This window comes from Anguilla rostrata, chromosome 12, assembly GCF_018555375.3.
Source record: "Anguilla rostrata isolate EN2019 chromosome 12, ASM1855537v3, whole genome shotgun sequence".
NCBI lineage: Eukaryota > Metazoa > Chordata > Actinopteri > Anguilliformes > Anguillidae > Anguilla > Anguilla rostrata.
This window is the reverse complement of record NC_057944.1, coordinates 16,362,116-16,387,530: the sequence shown is the minus strand read 5'-3', so window position 1 is coordinate 16,387,530 and position 25,415 is coordinate 16,362,116. Positions and strand designations below refer to the sequence as shown.

Genomic DNA, 25,415 nt, shown 5'->3' with positions numbered 1-25,415 from the left:
AGCAGGAGCCAGAACAGCGGACTGAACTCTCTGCCCCCGTCTTATCTTAGGAGAGACCCCAGCACACCCTCTGAGAGAAGAACGCAACTATTTCCATACCCCTCACCCCCTGTGCTGGTGTCAGTGATGTCATACACCAGGGCAAAGAAGAATGACAACCCCCCCCCTCCCTCCACCCAAGACAAGCCTAGTGCCCACACTGCAACCCGTTCTACAGTTCACTCTTTAACAAAACGATGAAGGCAGTCACTCCCCATGTATGAACACATTCATATCCTCTGCCCCATCGGCATGTATTAACACATTCATATCCTCTGTCCCATCGGCATGTATTAACACATTCATATCCTCTGCCCCATCGGCAGCTATCTGTTATATGCATACAGTATGTTTTCTGAGAAACACCAACAAGTGAACGCACAAACATAAGCGTACGCGCATGCAGACACACACACACGCACGCACGCGCACACTCACAGACACACGCACACACTCACAGACACACGCATGCACACACACACACCTGCAGCTCAGCGATAGTGAGCTTGTGGTAGATCTTCTCCTCGTCGCGGCGTTCGTCCTGCGGTACGGTAATGTTGGCCAGGGCCATCTCAAAGTCCAGGATCTGCTGCATCTGGCTCTGAGTGGAGTTGTGGTCTCCACCCAGTAGCACGCCCAGCTCCACCATGTAGACCAAGTACGCCTTTAACACCTGGACAGCACACATATATGTGAATATGCACGCACATGCACGCATGTGCACACGCATGCAAATGAAAGGAGTGTTTAAGAGAGAGCGGGGCTGGTGACAGTGAGAGAGATCTAGATAAGTGAGAGGTAGCGCAAGTGAGCAAAGAGAGCAAATAATGGGCAGCTCTCAGAATCCTCTTACCTTCTCATTGGCAGTTTTGTTGAGGTAATAATCCCGAGAAGGCAGGAAGAGCCCCGACTGGTCCACCTGAGAGAGAAAGACAGCGGGTAGGTACACACACCCATATGCGTGGGTTCAAATGTACACACAGTACACACACACTCACACACTCTCTCACACACACACACACACACACAAAAACACCCAGACCAGGCTGCTTTTGTTCAGAGCCTCCAGGAAACTCAAACCCTGTCTGTTCAGTCGTCATATGATCTACATCCACGGGCAGGAAACTGGCACAAAAGACTTTCTCTCACAGAGAGCATGCAGCTTTCCACAGCAGCATCTCTACCCTTCAGATAAAACTGATAAAAAGCTGAAAACACACACTACAGTGTTCCAGAATACTGAGAGCAAACACAAAGAACAAAGAACAAAAGGTTCAAAACTTCATGTCGCCAGCAATGTTTCCCAAACAAACCCAGGAGAACGACAAGATAGCAATGTGTTCTTGGCAGTCGGCCTCACGACTGGCCCTTGCTCTTTTGAACCTGACCTGGATGACGTTGCTGTTGGAATTCTTGGGGTCCACGCTGACCCCAATGGTGAAGAAGGGCTGGGCCCGGTACGGCCCAGAAACAGTCTTCAGAACCTCCATGAAATTGTCCTTGTCCCAGGGGCCTGTAATGTTCCAGCCACCTGTCTGCACACAGACAAACACACACACACACACGCGCACGCACACACACACGCGCACGCACACACACACGCGCACGCACACACACACGCGCACGTTAGCAGGAACACATAATGGCAGACATACATCCACACCTACACAGACACACATAAGTATGTCCCTACATTCTCATTTTCAGTTCCCTAGACTCATAATAATGCCTTAGGATCCTATCCACTAAAACAGGAATTCTCTAAGTCACAGCTATGACTCCCTGTGAGACATTAACAAAGCAGGCTCTGAATGTACCCCTGCAAATGTGTATATGTACAGGGGCATGTCTGCATGTGTGGGTATAGGGGCACTCATGCCTGTGCGTTAGCTTTCATCTGAGAGCAGTGGAGAGATCGATCATCTGAGGGGGCAGGTGGGTGGGCATGGTCATCAGGGGAAAGATGGTAAAGGTCGTGCAGGTCAAAGGCTGGACACAAAGGTTCTCTCTACTCAGCCCACACCGTCGGCTCGAAGAACAAAGCTTTGTTTCACATCCAGAACAGGCCTGCGAGGGTTCGGCTCAAAAAGGTTTCATTTCAGCTACACAAAGAAGCGTGTTCCTAAGTCATCTCCCCCACCCGGCCTCTTTCAACACCCAGGGCTCCTGCGGGGCAGGGGGGGCTGGGGACAGCTGACCGCTTCCTGGCTGCAGTTATGTACAGCACTGCAGTTCACTCTTCCTCATTTCTCTCACGTCCATTCATTTACATTACAAAAGAACCAACTGTCAATTTTAAATGGAGACATGAATCAACATTTGGTTTCAAGTGGCTGCCGTCCATTTCTAAATGACTGGACTGAGTTGATTTATTAAATTTAGAAAAAAAAAAAAAAAGAATTATTAGATTTAAAAGCTCACATGAAGCAACAAAAATGGTCTCCGGGGCAGTTCTCTGAAAATGTTTGTCACCTTAACAAATAGTTTGGACGGAATATTTCTAACTGGACCTGATTAATTAATTAGGCGTTTTCCTGAAAAGGAATTTGAAAACGAGCCCCATGGAAGAAGCCTCACGCCCACATTGAGCTCTCAGTGCTCATCACTGCAGAGTAACCGCCATGGTAACCACCCCAGAGCTGTCAGTCACCCCTGGACTGTCAGGGAGCGTCAAAAAAGAGCTGCAAAAAGTGCCGACTCTGGACTGTGCCTTCGACTCATCGGCAGGTGACACCGTTGCATTCGTCATTACCAGGGAATGGCGCAACACCACCGTGTTTCCTATGCGAACAGCAGAATCTTGTAGTTTTATAGATGATTATTTTAGTTATATACTGTTTATCATTTCCACAACTCAGTAAGGGTTCAAATGTATATTCTACAGACGGTTTATACATGATTCTAACCCGTAAAACACGGTCTCAAAGCAAGGGGCTGCAACTAGGCAACTTGATTGTGCAACTGCTCAACATTTCAAAATGATACATTTTCCTTTCAAACAATATTAGGTAAACATGCCTCGTGTCAAAACCCTGAGACAGCTGGCTGATATTAAAGTAGAGCTCATCTCATTCTCTGACCAAACAGTTTTGCAAACGCTGGCAATCGATTGCTTCCTTCTCCAAATGAACACAATGGTTACATGCAACACAGAGTGCAACCAAGTTGCGTAGGTGTGTACTCTTTAGGGAGGAACTGGCCTCAAGTTAACAGTTGTTATGAGACTGATTTCCAAATTCTTGGCGTGTCCAACAAAACTCCCTGGCTTTCATTTCCTCACAGAAAGACATTCCATTTTGAAAATGTTATATTTAGAGATAAAATCACTTACTACTTTTCCCCACGGGTACAACATGTTGCTGGACTCTCTAACAGACAGCTGTGATTCGGCTGTACTAAAGCCCCCCTTGTTTACCTAGTGCCGTAAGTGAGAGCAGAACATTTCCGTTTGCCGTTAGCTATGGCGTGGCTCACCCTGGCGATGAGGTCGATCAGAGGCTGGGCTCCCAGCTCCTCGATTCGCTGCTCGTTCAGGCAGGACAAGTAGTAGTCCCGGGTCTTCCGCTCAGCCTCACTAGTGGAGTTAAACGTGCCATTCTCTGCGGGGGGAGAGGTGGGGGGGGGGGCAGGAACATTAAAATAAAGCAGAGACAAACTCATCACACACAGCAGAACACAGGAGACATCTAGAAGTGGATGAGCATGGTTATAGTTCTGTTACAGCTACTCTCAACAGCCTTACTCCATTTTCATCCATCCTGTTCTTTTCAACAAACTCTTTTCCCCCTTAGCTGGGATGTCCGATTACTGGCAGTACTGGAATGATCAGGACATGTGATGCATCACTGCACCAAGGCCTGGTGTTGGATGGAGTATTCCAGCGGCCCGACAAACACAAAACTTTCTTCATTTTATTTTATTTACTTTGTAGAGGTTCTTGCGCCAGACGTTTTCTTTTTTTTTCCTGACAGTTAATTGGTCCAAAATTGAGGCGAATTCTCCAGAGATTAAACTTGTTATCTGCGGCACCCCATGAGCCCTGCAGGGCAAGGCACGAAGCGTGAAGAGGCGCTGATGTGAGTGCTAGCAGCCGAGGCGGATTCTGATTGGTCCTTCACACTTGAGAAACCTCATGATTGGTCCCTGGTGCTCTCTCTCTCCCCGGCAGCAGGAACAGAGCATAGGAAGACCTGCAGAGAGCAGTCTGCCATCCATCTCCTTGAAGCAGGCAGCTTAAAGACTGAGGCCATTTTTCCTGACATACAGCAGGCCCAACAGCGCTCTTGTTATGATGTCAGCTCCCAAGCTGTTTCATGTCCACTGAACCAAAACATCTCTCTCTTACACATACACACACGCGCACACACATGCGCACGCACACACTCTCTCTACACATGTACGGTCACGTGTATGTCTCAGTTTACGCTTTAGTATTTGTGAGCTTGTTTGTGCAAGCACTTGGAAAGACCTGCATCCATAAACAGGGCTTTTGTACAGCAGAGTCTTTGGAAAATGTGACCTACTTCGACACATCTACTTGCCAGCGTCTGACAGCCTCCGTCAGCAGTAGTGAGAAACTCAAACCGCCACTTCACATTGACAGATTGCACTCCACTTCCCATGTGAGTGAAAGAGTGAGAGAGAGAGAGAGAGAGAGAGCGCAAGTGAAAGAGAGCGCACAGCTTTAGCTACACTAGTCCTGCACTTGTGTATAAACATTTGCAGAAACCCCAGTCACAAACATGCACCATTAAATAATGCCCACTGCAGAATATAAATGAATGAATTATTTAACGCAAGCTATAACTCGTTCTTCGTGGGCAAGGTGTGCACCTTAGCAGAACCTCTGAATAACGCAATTAAATAAAACACTACAAAGGGTTGGAATACTCTACTGGTATGCATGGCAAAGGCCTAGCTGTCTGCTGGTCCTAGTGATCAGTGGACTTCTTGGCATCACACGGTTTAATAAGAGCTCTCTATCTTTTCCTCCTGTGTATTGAACAAGGAGGATCCATAATACGTGTCTTGCTACACAAACTTTGGCACCGATTCATCTCCCTCTCACACAAACATGCTGGCACTCATATGACACAGAGGCTAGCTGGCACCGGTCCCACAAAGCCTCGTCCACAGCCCAGAGGAGCCCAGGAGGAAGGATGGGTCACCCGTTAGGGAGCATTTTAATTTAATATTCACTAAAGCAGCCAGTACAGACTGCTCAGCTGGCAGGAGGGTATTTATAGTCGCCGCTCTGCACGTGTCTACAGCTGACGCAGGAACGGAGCTAACTTCTCCAAAGATGCACGAGGGAGAGAGACAGGGAGGGAGGGAGGAGAGAGAGAGAGAAAGAGAGAGAGAGAGGGACAGACAGACAGAGAGAGAGAGAGAGAGAGAGAGGAGAGAGAGAGAGAGAGAGACAGAGAGAGAGAGAGAGACAGAGAGAGAGAGAGAGAGAGAGAGAGAGAGAGAGAGAGAGAGACAGACAGAGAGAGAGAGACAGAGAGAGATGCATGCATGTGTGTCATGTCGTGTCTCACCCAGAAGGTGCTTGAGCATGGCCTGGTTCTGGTCCCAGATGCTGTTGAAGGTGCTCCAGCGGGACCTCCCGTCGGGCAGGGGGTTCTTGCGGACCCAGCCCCCGCATGCGTACTGGTAGAAGTCCTGGCAGGGGTCTGCCTGGCGATCCAGGGCTTCCACAATCTTACTAGCCACCGTGACACAGGCCTCCGTCAGGCACAAGCTACGGCCAGGGTCTGGGGGAGAGAAAGGGAGGGCAGACCAAGCGTTTATAATCCAATGACAACACAATTACTCACAGTCGTCCCATTCATACGCATAGGAACACCACAGTCACACAGGTCTCAGTGATTCTCACACTTATCTAAGGAAAGGTTGCCAGGACTTTGAATACTTTCCGCAGCTGCTCAGATTTCATGTGACACCATGATCCCAGGCATGACCATTCTGAGGACCTGTTAAAGGCATCTGTGTCAGGAAGCACCTCCTCGCTGCTGGTGGTCAGTTAAATGCCATTGTGTCATAGAGTCATTTCTTACTTCGTAAACCACTGTTTATAAGTATGTCAAAACCATATTAACAACTTTGCATATGGCTAATCAAGGCCTTAGGAGAATACACATCAAGGGTGACCAAGTTTCATTAACAGGAATACTGGTAATCTTATCCAGCTAGCAAATTATGACATTATGTTAAATAAAACACTGGCAGTACTCTGAACCAACCACTATTTTCAGTTATCACCGTGTACACTTCTCGCTTTTCACCACACATTGTTTGCATCTAACTTGGATAAATGTAAAAGTTGTGTAAGTCGCTCTGGATAAGAGCGTCTGCTAAATGCCTGTAATGTAATGTAATGTAATGGATAATTCTGAATAAGGCTTGTTTTTCCTCAGTACTTCAGTGCTGTGTATTTCACATCCACATTGGTACTGCTATATACAAACTCTCAATGTAATTAATATTAGATAGACCCATATTTTCCCCAAAATGGTGGATGTGCTTGAAAGGTAAATTAAATCTATTTATAGATCCAGAAAATATCACTATATACACAGTTCAAGCAGACGGTGTTTGCGGATTCCCCTACTGCCATTCATACGGGGTCTGTAGAGATTTGACCCCGAGACGCCTGTGTGTGACTCACCTGTGCTGTAGCGGACACCTAAGGTCAGGCCACAGCCAAACAGAGCCAGCAGAGAGGCCAAGAGCAGGCCTGAAAGAATCACTTCCAGCTGCGTCATCCTGCCCAGAGGGCCCAGGAGCTGAAACCCACCCTTCCTGATGCCAATCTGTGCCATAATACACAACAAACACACACACACTTTAGTGCCTACACAGAGCCTGCAACACACACACACACATACACTTTAATGCATACACAGGGCCTGTGATACACACATGCACAGAGTCAGTATAGCAGATAGCCACATGAATCATCCATACTTGCTGTGCATCATATGTCAAGGCTTAGGGTATTTTGTTGCTTATTAAAATGTTTTCTCTCTGGAACAGACAACAGGAGCAAAGCCTCTTCTACAATCACTTCACAAAGCCAAAGTGTTGAACACAGGCTGTTGTTTAATTTACTGCAACAAGAAAATATAAATATTTGTGTTCCAGGCATGCTCGTTCACTGAATAGCCAACCATGGCTAAAACGTATTGAGCGCATGGAGACTATCAACGCTCATCAAAACTGCACTGCAAAGCCTACGAACCATGATTTGATTAAAAAACGTATTTTCTCAAGCACAAACAAAAAGTTTTTAGTTTTATTGATTCATCTGAAAGCCACAGTTGGCTGCAAGTAGCCTACCCAATGTAATTAAATCAAACTGAATTTAATGGTGCCTACCATTACTGTGGCATAATTCAGCCAAATAAAACTGTTTGGGAGTGCAACAGTTGACAGATTATCAAAGTTCTTTTAACCAACCTGCAACTTTAAAAGAAGGCCTGCTAGTTAACGCAAAGCAGCTAACAACTTGTGAACCGCCACGGGTTATACTGAAAAAGTAATGCCCAAATGACATGCTACTACCAATACATACAAGTAAAATAGACGAGTACATTATAATTTTACCATAAAGCCAGTTGTTGGCCAAATGGTTGCGAAAGACAACATGAAGGACTTACCCGGAGAAAGACACTGGAGCACACGGATCTTCTTTTAAATATTTAATGTGCAAACACTACCAACGTTTCGACGCTACTGCGTCTTCATCAGAGTAAAAAAAAAAACCGTGTTTGCACATTAAATATTTAAAAGAAGATCCTTGTGCTCCAGTGCCTTTCTCCAGGTAATCCTTTTAAGTGAAGTTACCCAGAGTGTCTTTGCTCGCCAAAAACAGTGTTACATGGTTAAATTAAACAACGCTGTTCCAGCTGTTTAGCAAGCTAGCAACTCACCCACATGGTTTACGTGTACGTGGATCTCGAATGAGATTTATTCTCGGTTTCGCCCATTCACTTAAGACATAATTGCGCCTGATTCTTTGAATCAGGTTCCCATTGATCTGGGAACTGAACCGAGTGAAATGCTAATGGAGGAAAATGGTAGTTTCGTCAAATGTTAAAGCGACATTGTTTTACCTTGATTGCGCTGCATTTCATTCTGAAGCAACCAGTTGACTACAAAGACTCCCGCAAACTTTATTTATTTATTTATTTATTTGTTTATTTATTTATGTTGTGGAAAAACCTTCTATATTCCATACACACATTCTTCAGATTTGGGGGTGTACCGTCACAGTGAACGTGATTGTTGTCTCTCAATATATGCCATATGTGTAGTGTCTCGATATTACTATCCTGACGAGTGAACTTAGCCAGCCAGGTGTATGCAACCATATGAACGCAGCAGATAAAATGCAATCGCCCTGAACCATCAAAAGAAGGTGACGGCATTTTAAGAGCAGTATAGGTAGGGTATCATTATGTTTGTCTGAGTACTTGTTTATGTTAACAACAACAATAATAATAATATAAATTATAATAAAGACATTTCATTCACACTTTTATGTAGTAAAATAGCAAAAAGTGTTTTACATAACAGGTAACAAAAAGAAAACAACACGATACAGAACAGTTTGTAGGGTTAAAAACAGCAGAATTGAAAATTCAAGCAGTGAAGCTGAGATTAAACCCCATAAACATTTATAAAGTATTATCAAAACAGCAGATAGTAAAAAAAATATTTAAAATAACAGGTAAAGTAGATCTGTGTAATGGCATCATAGAAAAACAAGTTTTGAACTGTGATTTCAAAGATGGAACTAAGAGTGAATCCCTAATATATTGTGGGAGTGCTCCACCGTTTGAGGGGATAAGAACTAAAACAGTTTGAGGTCTTATCTTCAAACAGTTCTTTGGAAGACCAAGGATTCCATCTCATTTAAAAGCGGAAATGAAAATTTGACAGTATACTCCTTACTGAACAATGGGCTTTTTAAATGCCAGATAGCTTCTCAGTTCTCACTTCCCAGTAATTTTAACGGTTTGACATTTCCTATCAACTTTAACTAGGTAATATCCATTCATCTGAAGACTGGAGTCCAATACGTAGCCTACCTAGCCAACTTTATATTCAGCCTACAGCAAATCTCGCCTTTTCAATTATTAATAACATGAAATAAACTGTAAAAAGTGACTGCTGGCTTAGAAATGTATGAATAAACTGATTGGCATGAGCCACGTGGATAGGATATTATTATTCAGGTAGCTCATTCCTGGACATTTGGACACGGTAGATTCAGAAATGCCTAAAGTCAAAAGGCTAAGGGGTTTAGATTGACTCTGTAAAATGTACCACAGAGTTCATAAAAGGATAACGATTCTATTGTAACATATATGGCTCACACACTTGGATCTAAATAAACACATCTGTTATATCTGTTTGCGTGGGAAAGGGCGAGCGGAGAGTAGGGCATCTTCTTCCCCGCGACTCTAATCGGACAGTAACCCCGCACTGACCTCCACGCTGTCAGGGGAGAGGGCTCCATCCGCCGGCATGTCGGCCACATCATCCTCTTCAAATGTTGTGCGCTTGTAGTTGGACATCTGCAGGGAGCCGTGGCAGAGACGGACGAGACACAGAAAAGAGGTTTGTGGTCAAAGAAGCACCTCACCCAAAACAGGTATTAGACAGCAGATTTCCCCTGCCGCATTCTGTCTGCAGCACACAGCAGACCCCAGCCACTCGTCCCACGATGGCGATCTCACACCGCGGCACAGACCATAAATGGACTTCTAGTCACGTTATAAGCAATTATAACCCCCCAAAAATGTAATCTTCCGCAGTGAACTAGGGGGTAAAGTGTAGAAGCTGGGCTCTACTGCGCAGTGCACAGAAAGGTAGGGGGTGGGGGTCCAGTGTCACGTTGCCACACTTGTTTGCTCAGTGACGCGCTGACTAACAGGCTTTGTTCTGACGCTCACACCTCCACCCACTGCCACTTTCTGTAGGCGCTGAGCTTCTATTAGCGGACAAAGCTAGACTAAACACAAGTGAAGTAAGAGCTTTCCAAACCCCTCCGTGTTTATTGAAGCTTTCAGGGTGTAACATACCACACACACGCACAAGCACACGTACCCGCTCGCACACACTTATCATTGACGTTGTAATCTACGTCAGGACAGTGCAACACTAATACCCCACCATTACTTTCGTTATTACTTGATCACTGCAAAGGCAGCCACTCAGTGAAGGATGCCACCATTTTCTGAGCTGCTTCCTCCAGTCATGGGCAAAAACATGGCAATTCCACTCTTTCCCTCATTTCCTGAGGTCAAACTGCATTACAAAGCTTCACCTTACAGTACATTATATTATAAGCACAAAGCACACCCTCTTGTCCAGAGTGACGTACAATAGTGAAGCATGTCAGTCTTACTCTCAGTAATACACAATGTGGTATCACCAAGAAGACATTTTATAAGAGGCCCATTTATAATCAATAAGTGTAATATAAACCTGACGAACAACAATTTGTATTGCAACAAGAGGAGGTTCGACTTGACAGATAACACAGCTATACCTATAACATTATTCAAAAACAGAAGGATATCTAAAGGAGTTCAGGGGAGCCATGGTGCTAACTGAACAGGTGAGTCTTCAGTGTCCACTGGAAGATGGGTTTCTTCATTTCACCTTTAACTTCACTCAACAATGGTGGGAGAGGCAGCAGAAACACATTTCAGCTTTTCTTACAGACCGAAACTGGTTGTGTGATGGATCCTGTGCATTTTGATCTGCCTCAAGTCACAATGGTTTCACCGGCTTCCCCCAGGGAGGTATCCCAGCATGCATTACACCATCTGGGACTAGGAGTGATTCAAATGCCATTACTGTGTCCAAAATCCCTAATGTTCTCTGAGGGGGTTTAGACTGAAACCCTGGAATCTCTTTAACCTAGGGGAAGCTAGAACACAGAAGGAATTTAGATACTTTAAAAAGAATGAACCCCTGCAATGACCCCCCGTCACTATACACCTACTTTACACACACACATACACAAACGCATGCACAAAGACACACACGCACAAATGCACACACTACACATGCGCACGCACACACAAACGCTCACACGAACACACAAAAACACATGCACACGTGCGACGCGCATACACACACACATTCTTGTGAAGGAAGAGCAGAAGAAGAAGGGAAAAAAGTTCTATAACCAGCACAGCCATACACTGAGTCACCGCTAATCTCAATCTCATCTGATTATTAGACAGACACAGCAGATGTTCGCTTAGGCAGACGGGCAGTAGCACTGCTCATGAATTCGCAAAAAAAGAGATGGACTTAAGCGTAGTTCACTAAGGGCCGTAATAGTTTCATTTTGTGTCATTATCTCTCCTGCTAAGAGCACTGTCCTATCGCCATGGCGATGCGGGTCAGGCACTTCGACCTCTGGAGCCAATCGTTTTCTGGGAACAGAACTCACAAAAATATCTCCCTCAGGAATTCCAAAATGTCAAAAATCCATTTTGCACCTAATGTGAAGTTAACTGCTATTTCACAGCCAGAAAGTGGTTATACTGGAAGGCCACATGCGCATGCATGTCCTTAAAAACGTTTTTCACCAGCAGATACTATGTGTAGTTCAGCTGAGGTGGACTCTCCAAACAATATCAGGTACAGGCTACGCTATGCTCCTCTCCTCCCCCACACCCCTGCTCTCCTTCTCTCCACCTTTCCCTTTGTCGTCATTCCATCCTAGATGCTCAATCTGTCACACCAGACACAGACTCTCTTCCCTTCAGGTCTTATGCAGTACGTACAAGTCCAATGCAACAGCGGCGCCAGTTCTGTCCTTTTCTATTTCCAAAGTGATGCATGTCTGTCCACTCTCATTTTCAGAGAAGCTTCATATCTGCTTGCATCCACAGTTCACATGAACTGTGCAGTTAATCACAGGGATGAGAGTCAGACTGCTGTTTGAGAATCGGTTCTGCTTGAATTAGACTGCAATACGACAACAATATACCATTATTCACATTCTATATGAACAAAGAAGGCTGTATAAAACAAGTCATTTCCCCCCGAAAAGATATGTGTCACAATTATTCACACAGTTAATATCCATTTTAGAATAAGATCCAACAACAACAAATTCCAACAAATGAAAGCTGTAGTATTTAATCACTTTTATGAACAGGTATGAATGTTTTGATGAAAAGTGTTCAGTTTAACTTTCCTGTAATTTCCTATAATTATATCATGCTCGAAAGCCTAACTGGAACACCAGCGGTTTCTGTATAATATAATATCAGTACAGAGAATGCTGCTGTCAAAATAATCCTCCATTTCAATGCAAGATACCAGAGAAAAATTCCATGCAGCTCAATGTGATGATGTCACGGGAGGTCAGTCTAAAATCATTTTCCATCCCTTGAAATAAACAGACTGAATTTGGTGATTGTGAAATAAGAAACAAACCATCTCAGTGAGTAAATTTCGTAGAATTATCCACAATGAAAACATTTTCTTATATTCCTGTCAGAAAAAAATCGGTGCAGCCTACAGCCAATGTGCAAAATTCATAACTGTACTGAATGATGTGAACCAATAGAAGCCAATGATGTCTCCTTCTCTGTCTTGCCGAGGGTCTCTATTGTGTTTCCTCCTCTCTGTGTTGTTTTCAGTCTATGATGTCACCTTCTCTGCATTGTCCCTGTAAGTCCCTAAGGTGCTTTACCCAGTCTGTCCTATCATGAGTCTATAGTTTCTTTCCACCGTCACAGCTGTTCTATATGCAAACCAGATACTGCGCTCCTACATTGCCTCCGTACTTCCTTAATCTATAAGGCTCTAGTTGGTAACAGGTGGTTCTGGTACAGTCTGCATGTCTAATCACATAGCAGTAGTAATGTTGCTCAGAAATATTGCTATTGCTAGACTCTGGATGTTCTGTAACCAACAGTGCACCATTCATGAATATTAAAAACAGCAGCAATCCAGCAAATTAGAACAACATTGAGCTTCAGAAATGGCACTTTCTCTCTTAAGCACGTAGAGTGGACTGTATGGGTAGTTTTAGATCTGTGTCTCTGTCCCATCTTGAGTCTCTGTGGAGCTCTTGAGTGGGAGGGGGAAGGGGGACCATTTTTGGGAAGTGTTGCAGGCTGGTGTGGGTGGAACAGAGCAGACATGTTAGATGTGTTTTAATAAAACCTTTGATATGATATTTCCAGAAGTCCACTAAACTCAGGAATGAGAGATTCTGAGAACTCATCTTTCTTGGCATACTAAAAAAACTACTGTCAGGATCCATGTTAATGTGCGTGACTGATTTGTATAAAGGGCACAACTCATTTGTATGAAGTGCACAACTGAAGGACGTTTTTTGCAAAACGACTAAAAGAAGCTCCTAATTTTATATTTTCGATAATTCACTTTGCGCTCTTGCTGCTGGTTATGTGTCAAAAAAGGATGTTCAGCGACAGCACAGAATGTTCAGAGCTGGGCAGTTCTCTACATGTTCAAATTCCCTCTACAGTAAGCAAGCTCAACCGTCACAGCGTCTCCATGGCAACAGTGCGGAGATGGTCACATGACCGTGCTCACACAAAATTAAAGCAATGTGTGCTGGACCACTGCGCAGACCACCCCATTGGCCAGCACCTGCAGTTCAGCCAATCAGAGTCTGCTGGAGCCAAAGCCTCAGGGGTCAGGTGGGGTCAGCAGTACACCAACACATGTGTGACTGGTTACTGGAAATCTGACCAGAGGGATGCTGGACCGCACACACAAACACTTCCCAAAATCTGTGGTGGTAATGATACTAAACATAACCAAAACTGCAACAATGACAGGGAACTGGAACAGAAAAAGGAGGCTGAAAACAGAGATAAAGTTTGGACAGAGGATTTAAATCTGCTCTGCTACAGCATGTCCTGCCAATAACACTATGGACTGCAACAATATTAAAAGAAAATTAGCAACTGCTGGCTCATACCAGCCAGTATATGAACAGTTTTTAATTCCGTTTTATCAGTAGAAATACATCTTGCCAATGGTTTTAAATACTTGAAACAATGGTGGGCTGATCTGAGTAAGCATTAGCAGCTATTGTCTGCATGCTGCACAGTGCTGAACTCTTCCTGAGCATGCCAAAACCTGGTCCTGCGCTTTTTTTTTACAAATACCCCAGAACATAGTACACACAGTCTCTCTCCACAAACCTAAACACACCCAATGACACTGGTGTAGATTGTACAGTCACCGTATATATCACATAGAAATATGTAATATGAATGCAAGTGTATGAAATTGTAAATTAAACTCCATGACATGCTGTGTTGGTTTTTAAGGGTCTGTGTGTCAAATTGTATGTATGTGTGTTTGTGTGTGCATGTGTGTGTCTCTGAGCTTGTATGTGCATATGTGTGAGAGTGTGAGTGTGTGTGCGTTAGCTTGTGTGCATGTATGTGTGTACCTGTGTATACTTGCCTGTATATGTGTGTACATGTGAGTGAGAGTGTGAGAGTGAGCATGCATGTGTGTGTGTGTGTGTGTGTGTGAATCTGTGCATGTGTGCCTGTGTGTGTGAGTGCATGTGTGTGTGCCTGTGTGTGTGTATGTGTGTGTGTGTCTGTCAGGGTGGCGAAGGGAAGGGAGAGGTTTTTCCGAACCCGGGGAGCGGTGAGGGACTTTCACTGCGCGGAATGTGATTGTTTGAAGTGGTTTCCTGCCGAGTGTTTTTTAAAGGAAGCGTCATCATAGAGACAGCCTGGCACTCTACCCTGAGGAGGTGAAAACACGGCAACCCCGCGACAACAACACGGCAACATCGGGATAACGGCGCTCATAAGAGTACACTGGTATCTCTCTCACACACACACACACAAACACACACGCACACACGCATTGCCCTCAGAAACACCACTGGTGCACTGGAAGAAAAGGCCAGCGCCACAAAGCTCGCTTTGACTGTGCCTACACAGCACAAGCTTGGAGAAGCTGTGACCAGAATAATGAACAGCAGATACAGCAAGAGACAGAGGAAGAGAGAGAGAGAGAGAGAGAGAGAAGAGATGGGATGAGATGGAGAGGATGATAAGCAGGGAGGGCGCTGCATGGGAGGGACCCCCTGTGTCCTGGCCTCCTAGTGCCCCCCTCCCAAATGAAGGTGCTCAGACAAGGAGACGCCTGGAAAACCGTGATGGGCGAGGCCCAAGTCACAATACAAATAATCACCATGTGCTTTCACAGCAACTACTTCAGCGCTGAGACTCGTCCCAGTCTCTAACACTAATACTCACAGTCTAACATGACACACGCCTCACAGGTAGGCAGTCCCAGTCTCTAACACTAATACTCACAGTCTCACATGACACACGCCTCACAGGTAGGCAGTCCCAGTCTCTAACACTAATACTCACAGTCTCACATGACACACGCCTCACAGGTAGGCAGTCCCAGTCTCGAACACTAATACTCACAGTCTCACATGACACATGTCTCACAGGTAGGCAGTCCCAGTCTCTAACACTAATACTCACAGTCTCACATGACACACGCCTCACAGGTAGGCAGTCCCAGTCTCGAACACTAATACTCACAGTCTCACATGACACATGTCTCACAGGTAGGCAGTCCCAGTCTCTAACACTAATACTCACAGTCTCACATGACACACGCCTCACAGGTAGGCAGTCCCAGTCTCTAACACTACTACTCACAGTCTAACATGACACACGTCTCACAGGTAGGCAGTCCCAGTCTCTAACACTAATACTCACAGTCTCACATGACACACGTCTCACAGGTAGGCAGTCCCAGTCTCTAACACTAATACTCACAGTCTCACATGACACACGCCTCACAGGTAGGCAGTCCCAGTCATGTACACATCTCCCATCTGACACTGTACCAAACGCATAGGCCTCACCTTACTGCACGTGCAATTACAATCCATGACATAGCCACCTGTTAGCACACACAAAAAATATTGCTTGAATAGGTTTAGACGTTGAGGCATTAGTCGCCATTCAATTACTACTGCGTCAGAGGAATCGCAACAAGCTACATTTTCCCATCTGTTCAGACAGAAACTTACTGTCACGCTATTCCCATGATGTCATGACAGACCAACTTCGCATGTTATTCCCACAGCAAAAACTTCACACTATTCCTGCATTCTCACAACAGACAGTTCAGCTTAGTTTAGTGCACACTGTTCCCATGATGTCAGGACAGAGCTGACCCTTTTCGGATTTCCCACAGAAAGACATTATTTTACATTTTGACTGACTGTCTACATTGTCATCCTGGAAACAGCTGGAAAACATCATTCAATCATGGATACATCACTGAAATAGAAGGAGATAGAAATACCTTTAAAGTTAGTGGAAAGGTCACACTAAATCAACAAATAAGTCTCCAGGAAGCTGTAGGCCCTTTTTTTTGACTACCTCTCGCCTTCTCTCTCTCTCTCTCTCTCTCTCTCTCTCTCTCTCTCACACACACACACACACACACAGGACAGTTCACTTTTTGTATGTTTGACCTTCAGAGGAACAGATTTCAGTTCTCCTAACAGAGGAGAGAGGATCCTGCTCTGCCCTCTCTCACCACCAGCACTCCCCAATCAATCAGTCAGCCCCCCTGCACGCCCCCAGAGCTCCGAGCCTGGCCTGCTGCACCCACACAGCAGATACTCAAAACGGAAGTCAGAGTTCAGCAATCTCCTTTTCCTCTTTTCTTCAATTCGTGACCCTTCTTTGCTCCATCAACACAGAACAGAGTGCTCTTTGCTGGACCCCTACATCCCTCAAACACACACACACACACACACACACACACACACAAACACACGCACACACACACACGCACAAAATATTCACATACTCTCACTTACCGTACACAAGCACACACTCACACGCACACACACGCACACACACACACACACCATATACACACACACGGACACATGCACACAATATGCAAATACTCTTACTCACCGTACACCAGCACACACTCACATGCACACACAAACACCACATATATGCCAGATGCAAACACACACACACACACACACACATACACACACACAATAAAACTTTATGCAAACTCACATATGCGCACAAACACGCATACACACACACAGACACACCACATAAACACATTTTCTGCAATAACCTCAAACTTCACTGACCTACAACTGTTGGCAGCTGCTGTTACAACATCAAACTTTAACTGCAAGCACAGAGAGAGAGAGAGAGAGTGAGAGGGGCAAGAATGAGAGAGAGAGGGGGAAAGAGAGAGGGAGCGAGAGAGGGAGGAGGGAGCCGAGTCCTTACCTTACACAGAGTCATACCTCACAGGACGAATACTCCAAATATAAGGGACTGCCTCCTCTATTTCTAACCCCTTTGTCTTGGACTCAGTGTGCATTTGTCAGTGAATGACTGTAAACAGAGAGTGCCAAGCACTTGAAGACAGAGAGCGAGAGCGAGAGAGAGAGAGAGAGAGAGAGAGAGAGAGAGGGAGGGAGGGAGTGGGAGGGAGGGAGCAGGAGAGGGGCAGGGGGGTGGGAGAGAATGCAGGGAACCAGTATGACGAGGGATTCAAGAGAAACCACAATGTTGTTGAGAAAGAGAGGTAGAGGAGGGGGCCCGCACGCAGACTGGTGGGGGCTTCGGGGAGGGAGAGAGTGAAGGAGAGGGGAGCACAGGAAGAGAGAAAAACAGACAAGCGCACTCAAACGAAGAAGAGAGATGGGCAAGAGCATAGATGGAGAGATAAAAAAGGAAAATATGAGGAAGAATGCAAGCTTTGTGCGTGGGTGTGTATTTGTGCTCTGCCTGGGTCCAAATGTAACTTTACATGGATCCATAACTGTGTGTGTGTGTATGCGTGTGTCTGTGTGTACGGCTGTGTGTGTAAAAGCGCGGTGACGCATATCTTTATCTGTGAAAATGTGTGTGTGTGGACGCATGTGTGTTTGCCATAAAAAGAACAGAAGGTTCTGAAAGAAAGAAGGAAACGCCCATCCCTCTTCACAGTTCCTAAGAGAAGGAATGGGGGGAGGGGATGGTGGGAAGAGGGGAAGTCATGATTTTGTCTCTAAGATTCTGCTTGAATTTCCCTCTCTCACACATATGCAGATAATCTCTCTCCCCTTCCCTCCCCCTCTCTCTCTTCCTCTCTCCTTCTCTAACACACTGGCAAACACACTGTGATTCATGGTAACAAAATGAAATGAGTTGAAACTTCTTAGGTGTTAATATGTCATCACACCAATCCAACCATTGCTTGGCCATTCACAGTTTCTTCTATGCTCCAAAAGAATTTCAGTTTAATACTTCTTTTCTTCAGCGGGTGCCCACAAGGAAAAAGAGAACAGATCACCCTAAAAATGCAGAATTATGACAGACCAAGGTCAAGACACAGCAGTATTCACACGAAAAAGACTGAATGATAATGCAGCCAAAGTCATATGGGCTGGCCTTTTCAAACCCAAATTCATTCAGAATACTCTGTCAATCTCACATGTCACAGAGCCCCCACCAGGGGGCTCCACCAGCCGGAGAGAATCAGAGCGCACAGAGAGGGCCACTGTTGTTTTTGCACAAAAAGGACATTCTCTTCTTTGCTGACAAATAATGTCCTCCGATGCAGTTAGCCACTTCAGTGCACTCGAGCAGCACACTCCTGAAGCTGGAAACCCACCAAACAAAGCCAGGGAGCTCTCTTATTGTGTAAATCTTACATAAGCAACATTACTCTAATGCTGGAACATGGCATTGTCTAAACATGTAACCTTCTCATTTTAACTGAGGAGCATCAAGGAAAAGAGTACAGAGCCATCATGCTAAAAAGCGCGCACACGCACACTGACACGCGTACACACAAACCCATACTCTCTCACTCTCTCCCTCACACACACACACGCAAGCGTGCACACCCCCACACTCCCTCTCTCTCACACACACACACTGACACCCGTGCACACACACCCACACTCCCTCTCTCTCACACACACGCACACTGACACGCATGCACACACACACACACTCTCTCACACACACGCAAGCGTGCACACACCCACACTCCCTCTCTCTCTCACACACGCACAGACACACGTGCACACACACACTCTCCCTCTCACACACGCACATTTGCACATGTGCACACACCCACACTCCCTCTCACAGACACACACTGACATGCGTGCACACCCCCACACTCCCTCTCTCTCACACACACATACACACAGAGAGAGGCGATTAATATCAGAGTGTACATATATGTGAGTATGTGTTATGACAGAGACAATGACAAGAGCATCATCTCATTAAACGAACAGCTCTCTTTTTCAGTAGCTTTCTCTCTGCGTCCTTCCCCTGCCCCCAACCCCCTTTGTACGTCATAAATGAACAGATGAGAAGAGCAGAGCGAGGGAGGGAGGGAGGGAGAGAGACGGAGAGGGCGGAAGACAGAAGAGTCCTCTCAGGGGAGAGGGAGGTGACGTCATTGATGTGAGCATCAAGGTTACACCAGAGTTCCCACTGCAGCGCTCACATGGGGCACAGAGGAAGGGAAGGAAACAGGAGGAAAGAGAGAAGGAAGGAAAGAAGAAGAGGAGAACAAAAGTAGGCGGGGCTCAAAGTAGGAAATAAAGGGAACAGGATCTATTACATCAAAGAAAACATTTAGCTGAGTTTCTGACATGCTACCTGTTTTGTGAGTTGAGTGAGCAAAGCGAGAAATGCATATTCCTCTTCATAGCAACAACTTCTCACACACAGAAATGCTTGCTCTCTCTCTGTCGCATTCACACACACATGCACACATGTACACACACACACACATACAGTTTCTGAAAGTAGTGTACATGGCTGCACACAAAAACATCCTTTAATGAATGATCATAGTTTAACTGCTCTCGCAGTCGAACACACACTAACTGAACTGGCAGCAGTGGTGTGCAGGAAAGCTGAGGCTATTAGTAGAGCAATCCACCTGACCCAAAACAAACCTGCACCACGTGCCATGTCCTCTGACCATGTCCAGCAAACCATAGCAAAGCAAACCATACCACGGGTCAGTCAAATTACAGCAAAGGAAAATGGATTCTGTAAGTGTTAGTTATTTTGGCTGTTGGCTTTGCCACATGGCTATGTCTGCAGAAGGTATCTGAAGTCAGGTCATGACCAAACACACATGCACGAGCGCACACACACACACACACACAAGAGGGCCATCATTGTGAAAATGGGCCTGAAATTACCCAGAATTAACACTCTTAACAAAAGTTGCACTCCCAAAACAGATGTGTTAAAAACAACACAGAATGAGTCATTTATTTCACACACCTCCATGTCTAGTTAAGGACAACACATTTTGTGTTACTTTCAACACAGTCAGTGTTAAAAACTCTCCCTTTGTAACACATAAGCTGCATATTTGTAACACAAAAGGACTAACTTTGACACAAAATGTGACGAAAGTAACACAAAAGTAAAAAATGCAAAAAGTATTTCAGATATTAACAAATCCTTTTTGGGAGTGTGCCATGGCATCTGCATCCATCCATATCCTCACTTCCCTGCCCTCCTTCATTCTCTCTCTTTTCTCCTCCCTCCCTTCCTCCCTGTTCTCTCCTTCTCTGCCCCTTTTGACCGCTGCAGTGCAGATTTGGCACAACGCTAAATACAATCAGAGAGAAAGGTGCTAAGAGACGCTGCAGAGAGAGAGATGAGGTGCAGGGAAGAGGTGAAGATACAGGTGTGCAGAGGAGAGAGAGCAGAGATAGAGAGAAAGATGATACAATGAAAATTGTACACCCTGCTGAAAATCTAAGGTTACACCAGCCTAAACTGGTCAAGCTGGTTTATCGCCAGCTAGTCTATCAGTTTAACCACTAGATTACTCTACCAGCTTAACCAGCTTTCTCCTGCTAGAGACCAGCTTTGACCAGCCACAGACCAGCTAGCAGTGTTGAAAACCCAGCTCAAACTATTTCAAACCAGCTTAGAATCCCAGCTGGTCTTAGCTGGACTTCTCAGCAGAGCAGTCACACATACAGTTCCAGCGCATAGGCCTTCTCTATGTGTCCGCCTCTGGTTTGAAAAGAAAAATCAAACCTACAGCCGCAGTCTCCTTGTGAACCTGTGCGTGTGCCGTATGCCTTCCCCTCAGTGCTGGGTGATCTGGCTGCATACAAAGCACAGACCAAGCCTGCCTGCTCAATTTACAGAAAAAATATTTAACTCAATTGAAGCCCAGTCTAAATCTACGTCTGGTCACAGCTAACTACTGTGCTGACAAAGCGTGTGTGTCATCCAGCCCAGCCCCCAAAGTGATGCACACACAGGTGATAAATTAACCACACACACACAGCTGCCTGGCCGCCCTGAACACAACATCTGGAAGCCTTTCATCTCCGTATCATATCAGTTTGAGCATATTTCAGTCTGTACTCGTGGCCTTCAGTGTCACGCCGTCCCTCATCCTCCTCATTCTCCTTGTAGACATGCTGGCCTTCACCTGCCCCCTTAGAGCAGCTGCAGATGAAGCCCCAGAAAAGTCAGGAAAGTCCCACGATCTCCCAGCACTGACACGCCTTTTGGCAGGATGTTGTCACGCTCCAAGGCCCTGACCCCTACGCAGAGGTCACACACAGTGCACCCCACCTCCAAGCTTTTCCTAGCATGCCACAGAGTCCCCTTCAGAGCAAGTACACATGCGAGCAGCACACATTGTTCACACTTTTGTTCTCATTCATTCCAACAGGTTGCCACAGGACAAACATGTACAAACATGCATACGCGGTAAAATGTCCAGTGTTAATTGAACTCTAACAGATAACATTGGGAACGTTATCTGTTAGAGTTCAATTAACACTGGATATTTTACTGTGCATACATACACTGCACTACACACCATAACACACACACACACACACACTACAGCCCCCCAACTAGCCAGATGCATGTGTGTATATGACTGTAGATGAGCTCCAGCTCAGACTGGTAGTGGAATGAAGTAGATAAAAACCTCAAATCACTGTGTACTGTGCCTTCATGTAAAACGTATACAGGGTTTAACCACGCACATAGTTTTAGCCAAGTGGTTCTCCTTATAAGAGGGAAAAATGACGATAAGTACAAATATCCCTCAGACCACAGGCATTGCAGGCACGTTGGATTTCTGGAGGAGTGGGGGAGATCAGGTTCGTTAATAAACTTCCGCATCTTTTATGCATATCTCTGTCCCCTGGTTACTCATTCTCGGTCCAAAAAATTGTTTATCGCGCCGCAGACCGAGTTCTTCCACTGTGCTCAGGTACAGTCAAAGAAAGAACAGAGTGTAAACGTTTGCTGCTCCTCTTTATCTGCTGCGCCTGCCGAACGACGGCTGTTCCTCTTCCTTGCTGGAAATTTCTTTGTTGCTTTATTTCCCGTAACGTAGGCGTTTTCTGGATCGGGTTTTCTTCTCGCGCCTTTAGCGAGTATAACCGGTAAAAGGTGCTGTAGCCTGTCAGACAGCAATCCTTACGTATGCATCGGGCCCTGCAGACCCATCCCAGTCGCCAGGACTGACGGCTGCGTGGTTGTTATGGAAACCCAAGGCCAGAACACACAGCGCTTCTGATTATTTCAATACTACATTTCAATCCCGTGGCGCTCCTATAGGCTACTACTGAGCACACGCAGTGCATTAACAAACAGAATGCAGACTATGATTAAATTACACCTGGATTAATAAATGCAAATAAAAAGAAGTACTCACGATTGAACAAATGACTAACAGAAGTAACAGGTGTAAAATTACAGTGTAAGGACGTTTCAATGTTCAATACCCCATCTTTCTGTTGAAAGTCACATTTTCATGTGGATAAATAAATGTCTTATTTTCGAATGTGTAATTAAAATGTCAAACAATATTAAAATTACATTATGTCAAGATAATATTCTTAGTTCAAATAACAAAATAGCCTAGTATGGATGAGCTGGTCATACAGAAAAGGAAGATAAAATGTTATGGGATAGTCTACATGCACTTCGAATCTTTAGTAGCCTATTTCTGTCCTCGAAAAAACTTGACAAGATATTCCTAGTAAATGACTGAACGTCGTTACTGCAGATCACAATTTTATATCCTGCTGTTGCCAGCTCTCACTGTAAATTCGCTCAGTCGGGACTGAGAAAGACTGGCCATAATTTAGACAACCGAGGGACTCGCGAAAACAGGGTTCTGATAAACATTAACCTCGGAGGAAGCTCCAAATAATGATCTGAGTTTATCCTGGAGGAGCGTTATTCGAGAACCACTGTATTGTAGAATCGACTATCGGGTAGTTGGGTCTAGCTAATGTTAGAAATAGCCAGCCAATTAGCCACCCAAACAGGCAAGCAAATAAAATCATACAAGATAATAAATAAGTGTTATTCTACAGCACAATAAGTAAATGTACAGTCCGGTCGCTCTATTCAAAAGAGCAACACGTCGCACAGTAAACATGACACCATCACTCACTCAAATACATGGACGTCTTACATGGACCAGCAGAAATTTTGACTAGTTTACGTGGATATTGATGAGATGTCCAGTTTCAAGTGAAGACGAAAAGCAGAACTATACAACCGGAAACGACATCTGAGATGAATATTACATTAACGTAGTAAATCTGTTGTGTGGATACACCTCAACATCACACTATGCAAAGTGCATGGTAAACATAAGTCAAGGACAACAAAGACAATATTACCAAAGAGGTGCGACCAAACATTACACGCAAAACAGTCATTATGTTGTACAATGTTTAGCTTTCTGTTAATAATAACATGGAAGATAAGAACACCCGACGTGGGAAAAGCAAACATCGTCACCACACTGCCACTTACATTGTTCCGCAGGTCTTGCAGAGCTACGCTCATCGTGCAGAAGGCTGCGCGAGCGAGACACACTCTATCTCTGCTCGAGATTTCTCTCGCCGGTTCGCGATGCCATCTCACTCCAGTCCTGCGGAAAGAGGCAAATTCACCCGTTATCATCTCTGTATGCATCCTGTCACAAATCGGTGTACCGTTTTTACCGCGAGTTTGCTATGGGCTCACAATTACCTATTATTCGAAAATCCAAAAACCTTAGCAACACGGTAATATGGTCATAATCGATTTTGCTATAGGCTAACCAATAAATATGAAATTAATGAAATGTCGCTTTCTGTATCTGAACGTCTCCTCCAGGATTCTATGCGTTTCCCTAAGCTACAGGCTACAGAAACACAAGCAGCACTGCAGGAGATTAAAATCAGCGTGCTCTCTCTCTCTCTCTCTCTCTCTCTCTCTCTCTATTTTATTCCAGTTTTTTTGTCTAACACATGACGTATTTACATGTAACGAAAGCTGTGAGAATGAAAGGTAAACTCAACAGGTCAAACTCGCCTATCTTTTAATCCATCGCTGTCTTTTTGTTCTGTGTAAACCAGCTGTGTGGCAAATAATTAAGCAAGTCTATTTTGCGGGAACAATGTGAAATGTTGGCCATATGCCAGCACACTAGATCAAAAGATGTGACAGCTCAATTATTTTGTATTAATCAAAATGACAGCTGCTTAACATCAGGAAGTAGACACAAAAAGACAGAATTTGACATTGTTCTTACAACAAACACTACATATCACTGTATTAGGCTATTTATTTTCAGTATCCAATGCTCCAAAGACAGTCTCTCTCTCTCTCTCTCCCTCCCTCTCTCTCTCTCTCTCTCTCTCTCTCTCTCTGTATTTGTGTGGACATTACACCTTCTCTGCAGTATTGTCCCCACGACTCTATAGTCATCAATTGAATTTCCTGACTGTCCAGCAGCTGCTGTAGTGTGCTACTGGCCCTTGACCACAACACAGCAACATTGATTGGTTCTGTACTGATATATGGACTCACTGGTTGGCTCTGAACCAAAAGTCAGACTTTGCTGTCATACAAGTCCAAGCAATCATCATATTACAAAGGGTTTCTACCACATACGCTGAATTCCATCATATTATTTATCCCCCTATCAACCATCAGATCTTACATTAAATAGGCAGGGGGAAGGGGATTTTATTTTGTAGGGTAACTTATGACCGTGTAATACTATATGGATTTCATTAACTCATCCAAATGGAAGGAATCCATTTGCACAGGCAAGACCAAGAAAAGGTCATGTTGTCAGGATACATCTTATGATGGGGTACCTTACAACAAACACAGCTTGATGTTTCAAAATGGTGCTTCCTACCTATTAGTTAATTAGCTAACCAGAAAAAAACACAAATTATTTAGCTAACTTCATGTAGTGCAGTTTTGTTCCATCTAAAACATGAAAATGTGATCATGTGATCTTGCTTC

General features: G+C 44.8%; 1 protein-coding gene across 3 annotated transcripts in view; it reads right to left on the bottom strand.

Moving 5' to 3' along the window:
- Positions 1-24,325, bottom strand: part of ece2b (endothelin converting enzyme 2b) — a 33,318-nt gene extending 8,993 nt beyond the window's left edge. The window contains exons 1-9 of one of the 3 annotated variants that reach the window (XM_064303480.1): positions 24,147-24,325; positions 23,928-24,045; positions 9,537-9,623; positions 6,710-6,854; positions 5,580-5,795; positions 3,514-3,638; positions 1,428-1,574; positions 893-958; positions 524-712 (exon numbers count right to left, since the gene is read on the bottom strand). In XM_064303480.1, the coding sequence (XP_064159550.1) occupies positions 524-712; positions 893-958; positions 1,428-1,574; positions 3,514-3,638; positions 5,580-5,795; positions 6,710-6,854; positions 9,537-9,623; positions 23,928-23,960 (1,008 nt within the window). In that variant the 5' untranslated portion in view covers positions 23,961-24,045; positions 24,147-24,325. Of the gene's footprint in view, positions 1-523; positions 713-892; positions 959-1,427; positions 1,575-3,513; positions 3,639-5,579; positions 5,796-6,709; positions 6,855-7,973; positions 8,172-9,536; positions 9,624-17,375; positions 17,530-23,927; positions 24,046-24,146 lie in introns of those variants that run through there. The other 2 variants (XM_064303481.1, XM_064303482.1) reach the window with 2 other exon arrangements.
- Between the last annotated feature and the right edge of the window lie 1,090 nt (positions 24,326-25,415).